The sequence below is a fragment of the Lepidothrix coronata genome, unplaced genomic scaffold (assembly GCF_001604755.1).
Source record: "Lepidothrix coronata isolate B3197 unplaced genomic scaffold, Lepidothrix_coronata-1.0 Scaffold4, whole genome shotgun sequence".
In the NCBI taxonomy this organism is placed as follows: domain Eukaryota; kingdom Metazoa; phylum Chordata; class Aves; order Passeriformes; family Pipridae; genus Lepidothrix; species Lepidothrix coronata.
This window is the reverse complement of record NW_016690184.1, coordinates 11,152,144-11,162,608: the sequence shown is the minus strand read 5'-3', so window position 1 is coordinate 11,162,608 and position 10,465 is coordinate 11,152,144. Positions and strand designations below refer to the sequence as shown.

At 40.0% G+C, this 10,465-nt stretch overlaps 1 protein-coding gene across 3 annotated transcripts in view; it reads left to right on the top strand.

Annotated features, from left to right (window-relative positions):
• The first annotated feature begins 211 nt into the window (after nucleotides 1-211).
• Nucleotides 212-10,465, top strand: part of MDN1 (midasin AAA ATPase 1) — a 97,293-nt gene continuing 87,039 nt past the window's right edge. For 2 of the 3 annotated variants that reach the window (XM_017825703.1, XM_017825712.1), the window contains exons 1-5: nucleotides 214-371; nucleotides 6,606-6,832; nucleotides 7,431-7,655; nucleotides 9,161-9,268; nucleotides 9,348-9,540. In XM_017825703.1, the coding sequence (XP_017681192.1) occupies nucleotides 267-371; nucleotides 6,606-6,832; nucleotides 7,431-7,655; nucleotides 9,161-9,268; nucleotides 9,348-9,540 (858 nt within the window). In that variant the 5' untranslated portion in view covers nucleotides 214-266. Of the gene's footprint in view, nucleotides 372-6,605; nucleotides 6,833-7,430; nucleotides 7,656-9,160; nucleotides 9,269-9,347; nucleotides 9,541-10,465 lie in introns of all 3 variants that reach the window. The other variant, XM_017825719.1, reaches the window with a different exon arrangement.

Genomic DNA, 10,465 nt, shown 5'->3' with positions numbered 1-10,465 from the left:
GCACAGGGCCAACGCAACCGCGCGAAGGCGGGCTCCCAGCGCCCTGATCCAGAGAGACCGCCCGCTCCACTCCCGGACGGACCACGCGGTTAGGGGGCGCGGCGCACGCCGGGAGTTGTAGTTCGACGCGGAGGACGTCGGGAGCTGTAGTTCGGGGCGGGGGGCGGGGCAGGGCTGCGCTTCCCGTGACGTAGGCCGGGCGGAAGTTGGTGCCGCCGCGCCGCGCCCGCACGTGCCGCGGGAGCAGGAGGAGCGGGGAGAGGAGGATGGCGGCGGAGGACTTACGGTTCCGCCTGGCGGAGCAGCTGCAGTTGGTGGCGCGCAGGAACGAGAAGAGCAGCGCAGAGCTGAGCAGATTCCTGGCAAAGCAGGTGGGAAGCTCGGCAGAAGTCCCCGAGCACCCGCTCTCCCTCCAGGCGGGTCTCGCAGGGACCACCGTGGAGGGGAGGGGGGCACCGCGCTGCCGTCGCCTGCTCCCCGCCCCGTGCCGCCATCTCCGCCCGGCAGCTTTGTCTGCTGCCCCTCCGCCCTGTGCCGGCCCTCGGGCGGCGGCGGAGCCGCTCTGCGGGAGCGAATCCCCGCTCTCTACCTGTCCCTTCTCCTTCCTCCCTCTCTTGTGGTGTCTTGCCCTCCTCGCCCCTTTCAGGAGTGTAGTCCGTGAGGCAGGTCCTCTCCTGTGTTCTAGTCCCCCTCCCGAGTGGGCATTTTGCCCCGCATTTAAAATTTTCGGTATCTTCCATGTCCTTTAAGGTGACTCTGGAAGCGTGATAGCGAGAGGTGGGATGTTGTTATCAAGCACTGAGACAGTACTAGTGCCTACCCTGATGCTATTTGCTTGTCTTCTTTAATTACCTTAAAACTGCACGTGGGACACGTGGGATAAAAAGGCGGAGAGGTAGATTTCCTAGGGTTTACTTCGAGGTTTTTTTTTTAATCACAAGTTGTAGTTGCTGGAAACTTGGTCCTTATATTCACTTTCATGCTTTGACTGCCTGAACTCTGAAAAGCACACCTGCGTTCTAGGAGAGTTGAGGCCAATCTCCTTTGTGTCTCTGAAATCTTTGAAGAGATGTAATAACAGGATAACTACACGCCAGATGTTGTTTTATTAATATGTTTTGTGATAAAGCTTTTGAAGCCCCGAAATTGTGTGCACATTTTGGGGCTCAAAGTCCACATTTCTCTTTTGAGTGTCTAGGAAATTTTGCAGTTGTTTGAAGATGAAAAGTCTAAAGTATCATGTTTTTTCAGAATATTGGCTTTTAGTCTGGATTGCTGTCTCTTACTTATGGTTGGGGAAGGCTTTCATCCTGGTAGTCAAGGTTCTTTGTTGGTAGACAGATGGCTTTTTCTTCTGTCGCTAGAAATCACAGGATCAAAGTAAAATTGACATGAATATATATTCCTGAGATGAAGAGTTGATGCTAATTGGTGGGAAGCAGTGATGAAGGGTTGCTATCCAAGAGAAAGAAACAGCTGAGAAATAGAGCCGGGGACGATGTGGATACATGATGCAGCAGATGGAGCAGTGAACCAGAAGTGAGTCAACGAGAGCTGAGATCGGGAAAGTGATCTGCCCTTCCCCTTCTGGTGACTGGAGATACACTTCACGTTTAAAAGTCTTGCTAGGTAGAAATTATTAAATAATGATTATATAGAGGGAGTCTTGAACAGCATGTTAATTAGCAATTATGCATCCTTTTGAAAACTGAATTACTGTTTCCAGGCTTGGGAAGTTACAGATCTAGGATTATGTTAGGTTTATCTTGCCAGTAAACAATCTCCGTCTTCAGTTGTCATACCTGATTTCCTACAAGTTACTTTGTATGTAACCGAGGAAGCACGCGTTCTGGAAACCCTTTGCCCTGCAGCTTCATTATGTCTTTCTGACAACTTATTTCTTCAGTATTACATAATGGAATAAAACTTGCTCACAACTGCTAAGTAAGGAACAGTCTTGAGGTTCATAGTAAGACGCTGTTTAATGTGTTGATGGAAGGTCTTGTTCCATTGTTTAAGTGTGTAATAGAATTAGAGCCTTTTCTGTAGAGTATTTGTATATAACTTAACTCTGCAAAGGTACAGCAACTGTCTGTGCTCTTAATGAGGAAAATAGGATGAAAAGCTCTCTAAACCAGTCTTTGTTTCCTACCTTACCGTTTTTGAATAATTTAAGCAAACTGTATAAGCAGTAGGGCTCCACAGAGGGCTGTATTGTGCTTTTGGTTCTTTGGTGTGTCACCAAAGGTGTGTCAGGAAGTCTTCCTGCATAGAATTTTAAGTGCAGTTTTTTGCAATGTATATGTTTTGGCTCCCTGTGGTGGTGTAATTTCAGTAAAGAAGTTCATTGCTGTGAAGGTTAAAATGCTATTAGGAATGGAACTCTAGTGCAAAAATATCCGTATTCATTTCTGCCCTTTGCATCTACCACTGTGCATATATGGAAAGATATAAATCAAAAAAACTGACCCCTTTTGGTATTTCTTCTGTTTAGTCTATGGAACCATCTTAAGTGGACTGGAGATCTCGAGCACACCATTCTTAATTTCCTTCTTTAATTTGTTGGTGGTTTAGCTTGGCATCCTTCATTTTGCCTTCCATTTTGCAATGTAGCAGTGAAAATTATCTTTTAGTCCTTCAGTCTTAGCATTTGATATTGATAAATGCGTTTATTCACTTATATTAATAAATGTAGGGAAAAAGAGGTGACCTACCTGTCCCAAATTCACAGAGCTACTCATTTGCTGTCAGAAAAATGTCCTGGCAACCAAGGCAGACCTTTTCTTTCTCCTAAAATATGACTTCAGCTTTTTATTTAAAAGACTAATTAGGCTTTACATCATGTAGCATTATAAATAAAGGAAGATGTGTTGCGCTTTTGTTCCATCCTGGGCTGTATTGTCATCTTTTGCATCTAGTTTTTGAAGAGTTGGGATTTTTGGGAAACAGCCTGTTAGTGGTACAAAATCAAAGAGGAAGTTCTTGAGGGAGAGATCTGTCCAACCCTGTCAAAGACGATGTGCTGGGAGAGGTATAGGAAATTCCAGCTTGTGCTCCTTGTGAGTCTGCATATCCCCTCTGCTTTTTAATTTTTTTTCTTCAGAAAGCAGGCTAGTGCTTTGCTTCATCTTACTGAACTGGACAGCTGCCAAAAAGAGTGGTGCTGCTCTGTTTTCTTTTTGCCTATTCCCAAGGCCAAGCCACACCTGTTTGTTGCTTCTCTTGTTTTGAACCCAGTGAGCCTGCTGATATGAAAAATCCATTCAACTCTCTCACCCAGTGGAAGACTTTGTAAGAAGGATTAATTTGGGTAATCTAGCAAAATTCATTGCTGTACAGTCATACAATGTTGTGTGAGGGAACAGAGCTGTTGTGTGAGGGAACAGAGACAAGAACATGTGTTCCTGTGTTGGAGGGGAAGAAAGATATCCCTTGCTTCCTCTTATGCCCTCCCACTCTTCAGAAGCATCCCATTGGTAAAGAAATGTGGCTTTTGTGTGGGACCAAATTGCTCATTGCTGTGATCCTTTCTTCTAGGAATCACAGGGTTTGGATTAAGCTGTTATTAATGAAGATTTCTGTACCTTGTGAGCACTGAGTAAATTGCCATGCAGGTTGGGAAGGAGGTGTGCAACATGCTGCTAGAGCGTGGGATTGTGTTTGGCTCCAGGTCCCAATTCTAACTGTGTGTCTGCTTCATGTGTCTTATTAATAATAGACAATGTCCTGTGTTTGGAGGCACAGTCTTTTATGATGGTTTCTTAAAGCAGCTGTTCAGAACCATGTGTGCAGATTTACAATCCCAGATTTGAACATTTTCAGATCAGCTGTCTATTGCTACTGGTTGAGAAAGCTGAGTATTTCATAAGGCCATCTTTAGTTAAAAAAACCCTGTCTGACAGTATTCTTTTCCATAAAATTTTTAATTAGGCTCTGAAATCAAACAGACAGTCTCTTTGTAGAATGCAATGTTGCCACTGATATTTGAACAGTTTTATATGGGTACTACACACAATGACTAAAAAACTGCTTGTTCTCACAGAATTGCTACTGTCATGAATTTGTCTTACAGTAGTCAAGTACTTACAGAATTTTACCCAGTCAGTCATATTATTTATTTTACTATTTTATTGTTAACTGTTTTTATTTGATACTGAAAGATCTGGTTAATAAGTTAAGCACCCTGTTGTGCCTTGTGTGGGTAGCCAAAGATGTAATTGATTTGGAAACTGAAAGTACTTTTATTTTTTTCAGTGGAGTTTATTTCTGTTTCTTTAGAGCCATGCTGCCTTTGAACAGCTTGTCAATAATTTTGCCACTCAAAAGCTGATCCCCTGTAACAAAAAGTGTCTTGCTTACTCCATTTTTTAATTATTTTTGATCCTGCTCTGATAGATGACAGGAAGATAAACTTATATCATGTTTTGTAAAAACAAACAGAAGACATGTAAGAAACTGCTTGCAATTAATGTGATAGGTTTGATATTTATAGTGTATGTATACTGCAGTTTTTCTGGTTTCTTACATGCTGTTAGGGAGTGAATGTCTTTTCAAATTCAGGAGACCCAAGAAACTTGAACAGGTATGCATGTATTGTAGAAGGATGTCATCAGTGGTATAACCTTAGAAGGTCACCATTTCAAAGGACCTCAGCACTCTATATACCTTGTAACAATGAAACCAGCCCATCTGTGAGCTCAGGAGCAGGTTTTACTTGAGTAACAAGAGTCCAGGAGGAGCAGCAATTGGCTGCACGTCTTGCTAAAAACACTACCTGAATTACAGAATATTTCTGTCTTGAATAGGAAAAGGGTTCACTCAGTAAGGAGGAGGGAGAGTGGAGCATCCAAGTTAAGAGCAAAACAGCTTCAGTGCAAATTCATAATCCTGATTTTCAGAATTACTTATACTGCATTATATGTTAAACAACATAGAAGTGGAGAGGTGCTTGGATAATAACATGAGAGCTCAAAGACCAGAGAAATTTAAGCATAAGACACAAGAAGTAGGTTGTTGTTCTTCTAGGAAGATTGGGGGGAATGTGAAGGAAATATGTGTTGGGGTTTTTTTCTTTCCTTTTTTCCTAGCAGATGTGAATATGTTTTACATGTATTCTAAAGCCTAGTATTTGGTTTCACACTGTTATGATCTGCCCCTGAAGGCAAGGGTAACTCAGGTTCTTTTTAATAGATCCCTTGGGGCGGATTAGAGTGAAGCAACACTGAATGATCAATGTTTATAAATATACACATGTAGGCTGTATTTTAGAACAATTTGGTTGCATGGAAAGGAGATACGTAGCCGTTTTGGTTATTAGCTATAGTAACATAGCAATATGAAAGCATAAAAACAGCACTTAAGAAAATGTATTAGGGAAAAGAAAGGATAACAGTAGAAAGATATCCCCACCTGTGGATCCAGCAATGAGACTTGATTGTTGCAATTTAAATGTCCCTTGGTCGAAGTCATAGTCTTGGTCTGTCAGGGTTGAGGGAAGCCCACGAAATACACAGTTCAGTGGGTTGATACATGTTCAGGTGGGAACACACAGGTACTTCCCTGGGGGCAGGGAGTTTTATACTGTCTGATGTAATAACATTGTGGATCATGGGGGTCTTTGTTGGCTTATTATTTTAAGACATTACAGTTTCCTCTCACTTCAGCAGCCAGTTATGGCCCATGAAAAAGGGTGAATACCTTCAGATCTACTTGTGAATGTCCCAGTACTTCCCTAGAGGGGAGTTTTCACACCTGAGTCATTTGTGTCAGGGAGGACATTGGCATGATAAAAAGCATTATCCCACCTCACAATGTCTGTTTCTTACTGGCCTCTTCCCAAATGTGGCTCAAAACCCAGCTTGTAGCTTCCAGTAGTGGGTGCTCGCCCCCTCTGCACTTGGGCTGTTACCTTGCATACAGTCAGCAAAGCACCCTGATGCTTTTGCAAGTGCTCGATTGTTTTGATCCTTAACATTCCAGTCTCTCACACACAATAAATGGCCATTTCTATGTAAAAGTAAAGGAAAAAAAAGTAATCTCAACTTCAAAATTGCAGATACCTGCTGCTCATTGTCAAGAGCATTGCTTGCTGTAACTGCTATTAGAACTATGGAAATAAGGCTGTGATCATGCACAATTGAATGCTTTTTTTTGAAAAAAGATAGTGAACTCGAAGCAACTTAAACTCTTTTAAACCTCAAATTCTTAAATGTTTTATGGCTTTCATGGGACAAAGCTGTTGAGAAAGTGAAAATTCTAGTAACAAAGATGTATTAGTTGTTATGACATTGTCCCAATTTTTTTCTTAAAGCAAATAATTGTAATTTTGTTTTTATTTTTCAACTGTAAAGTATAATTTAATATTTTGGGACTGTTTTGTAATTCCTATTTAGTGTATCATTCTGCATGTTACTATTTTTTTTTTCAGTATTTTAAAATATGGAGAGGTGTGTCAATTAAGTACTTGCATCGGGACTTTTGGATTCCCTTCTGATTTTGAATGATTTGTTCCTGTAAAATTCACTCTGAATCCTGCATGTATAATTGTGAAGTTAAAAGTCCAACTCATTTTCCATTTTACTTGTTCTTACTTTCCATTCCTTTAGATTTGGACTCAGCAGGATCGGCAGTGCATCCTCGATATGTTAGCACTGTTACTGCTGGATAAAGAATGTACTCTGTTGATTGGCCGTCAAGTTCGGCCAATCTTGTTGGATTTATTGGAAAGAAATGCAGAAGCCATTAAAGCCGGTGGCCAGATCAACCATGATCGGCATGAAAGGCTGTGTGTAGCCATGAGCAAGCTGGTTGCTGACCACCCTGACGTTTTGCCGTGAGTAACGTGATGTCACTTTGTGCAATGTTTGAACTTGGGGAGTATGTGTTTGTCAGCGTTCACTGGTGATGAGAGGTGGTGGTAGAATTTGGATTGTCTCCCACAATAACAAATGTGGAAAGAATTATTTAGTAAATACGAGTTTCAAACACAACTTTTTAAAATTAAATCATGTTGCAAGATCTTTTTGTGATTTTTCATCTGTGATCTAAAGAAGAGCAAAACAGTTGCCATGAACATTGTTCACAACCGAAATCTCTGCATTTAAAATTAGACCTGTAGGCCAGTAGAATATAAAATTACATTAGGAATCAGCATTACTTTCTTCAGTAAAAAAGAGTAATCAGAGAGATTTCACCAAAGGCAGTACTGTTTCTTCCTGATAATTAAGTAATGATTTCTAATCTAAAGTATCTGTTGTCAGCTGATTGCTGAAGTGGTTTTCTTTCCCAAGTGTGGACAAAGTTAGTTATAGACCTTAGTTCTTAGTACCATCAATTACTGTCTTAGGACCTCTGCCCTGGCATTTTTATTAGTAGCTGGTTTCCTTTCCTCTGGCTTAAATGTCTTTGTTCCATCTCTTTCTCTTCTAAAGATTTGCTTTAAGATACTTTAAGACTACATCACCAGTTTTCCAGAGGCTTTTCCTGGAGAGCTCAGATGCAAACACAGTCCGATATGGGCGCAGACGAATGAAGTTACGGGACCTTATGGAAGCAGCCTACAGATTTTTACAAAAGGAGCAATCAGTTTTCCGGGAACTATGGGACTGGAGTGTGTGTATTCCACTCCTAAGGAGTCATGACACTTTAGTACGCTGGTAAGTTAAAACCCCAGGTCTTCTCCATTGAAGAAATGTATCTGTATCTTGAACTGTAGTTAACAATGTTGACATGCATGTACAAATAATACCAGAAATTCCTTCCAATGGTATCTGTACCTGTACCTCTCACCTGATCTTTTGAAAGCTGTGGTGATCTATCACAAAGTGAATTTTAGGCTAGCTCTTAGACATGCTTAAAGCTATGGTCTGGAGAATCCTTTCGAATAACTTCAGTTTGCCCAAGTTGGATTCAAGGAAGATGGTAAACATATGACTTCACCTCTGCTGTAAGCCTGTTGGTGTATTGCTCGCATTGTAGCAAGTTATCCTAGGAAACAGTAAAGATTAATATACCTCACTCCTTCTTACATTACAATGATATATTTTAGTATACTGCATTGATACATTATTAGCAAGTTGGTTCTTTTTTCTGTTCTGTGTCTATAGATTTCTCAGCCACTGTAAAACTTTGCTTATTTAAGCTACACTCCGTATTGGCCTTGTTACAGGTTTTGCATGTGATTTTGGTCAGATGTTTTATGGTGTCTTTCTGCAGGGCTTCAACCTAATCTCATGTTCTACCTTATTTATACGAGTGATGGTACTGATAGTGCCTTTTATTTTAAAAAGGATTTTTAATAGTCTTCATTTTTTAAAACATAAATTCAGAATTACTTATTTTAAAGTAGAGCGTATAATTTAGAAAGGGCAGAAACTAGTGTTGTCAAATCTATGAGCCATTTATGACGCTCTTCAGGATGAGATACACGTAGATTGTCTTAGAAAAAGAGATAGTACTTCTAATACATTGAACAGAACTGGTTTACCTGGTGTTCAGCTAGTAATCTTAAGTGAATGAGCTGACTTATAAACTTTGTCCGAAAACAGTCTTCTTCTGGCTGTTCTTCCCTCCCTCCCCCACCAAACACACTGAAAACTTAGTTCCTGGAATGTAAAAGCAGCATTATAATAAATGAGAAGTGGTTTATGATTTATGTTAAATGTCCTTTTGTTACAAGACAGCTTTATGTAGTAATGAAGTCAAGACATGAGACTTGTTGGGTTCCTTTGGTCCTGAAAATTGATTTAATTGCATTAGGGTAACTTTAGAAATAGCATGAAATAGCAATTTTGGAAGGGAAGTTGTAGGAGAAAAAAATCAGATAAAGAAGACCTCATTTTCCTTGTCTCATATGTTAATGTTCATTTATTTGGGTAAGTGCTTTCCTTTACTATATTTCTGCTGATAATTCAGTTCTTTGGAGGAATTTAGCTAATTGGTGTATAAATGGTAAACTCTGCTGTGATAGAATTGCTTTTCTCAATTCTGAGGTGTTTCTCTAATCCCAAAGAATGTTAAGCGTAGTGCTAAAATAATTTCTATGACTTAAGTTTTCTCCACATTTTTCCAAACTTGATGTTTTGTTTTGCAGTTTACAGTTGTCGAACTACATTTCTTAAGTCTATGTTTTGACATGCATTGTTCTGAATATAATTTTTAGGTATACTTCGAACTGTCTTGCTCTGGTTACATGCATGAACGATGAGCATAAATTGTCTTTCCTGAAGAAGATATTCAATCCTGAGGAGCTGATACATTTCAGACTAAAGTAAGGGCTTTTAAAGTCTTGAATACTATTTGTTTTTCTTGACGGCTTTCAGTTGAGTTAATAAACACGGGTTTCACAGGCTACTAGAAGAATCTCAGCTGCAGAATGTGGAACAAGCTCTTGTTTTGGCCAATCCAGACTCCTCATTTTGGCAAAAGGAGAAAGAAATGCAATATACACAGGGACATATTGTGTCGGGTGACCTCTCTGCACATGTAGTAGCTGTATGCGGCATTGTGCTGCCTAGACTACAGCGTGTTTCTGAAGAGCAGGTACGTAACCCATGGTTAAATCTGTACTTTCTTTTTTTTTTTTTTTTTTTAGAAATCTCTTAAGTACAGTGAACTGACCTTATTTCCTGATTAAATGCTGTTGAGATACTCTAAGTAATGTGTAGAGCTTTCTCCCTGTGTGCTGTACTTTTTTTTTTTTTTTTTTTTTTTAGAAATCTCTTAAGTACAGTGAACTGACCTTATTTCCTGATTAAATGCTGTTGAGATACTCTAAGTAATGTGTAGAGCTTTCTCCCTGTGTGCTGTAAACTATTCACCCTTATGTAGTATCTCCAGTCCAAGTTAGGGTGATGATCCATAGCTGAGTAAAGCCAGGATCTGGTAGAGTTGCTTTTTACCTGCATGATGTGGTGTTTTTGCTATAAGCCATCTTATAAATGGCCTTTCTCCAAACATATGCTTAGTTCTTCTCTTAAAACAAAAGCAAACAAGGCTGCTACTTAGTCTTCTAGAAGGCCAAAAAAAAGGGCAAGGAAGTGAGCGAGAACTTGCTGTCTCCACTTGAGTGAAGTGTAATGCAGAATATAGTGCCTTATAGTTCCAGGAAGCCCAGCAAAGGCATAAATGTTTTTGAACACACAGTATTTAACCTTTTTTCTCTTGAATTGCTATTTAACTTAAGCTGTTCAGGCTCCTCTTTGTAGCTGCAGCTGTGTTCTTGACTGTTTTTCTCTTTTAGATATAGTTTTAGCTCTTAGCTGAGTTTTCTTGTTTGATTTTGCAACAGTGATCTACAAGGACAAAGAAATGAATGAAGACTACCAGTGTCTAGAATTTTTTGAGTAGCATAAGCAAGGAAAAAAAGAAATTTTCCTTCAAATTTTTCTCCCTGCTCAGCTTCTGTTGTTGAATTGGCTCTTTTCTAGCCTGTTAGGTTTTTTATAGGATTTAGAGAATGGTTTGA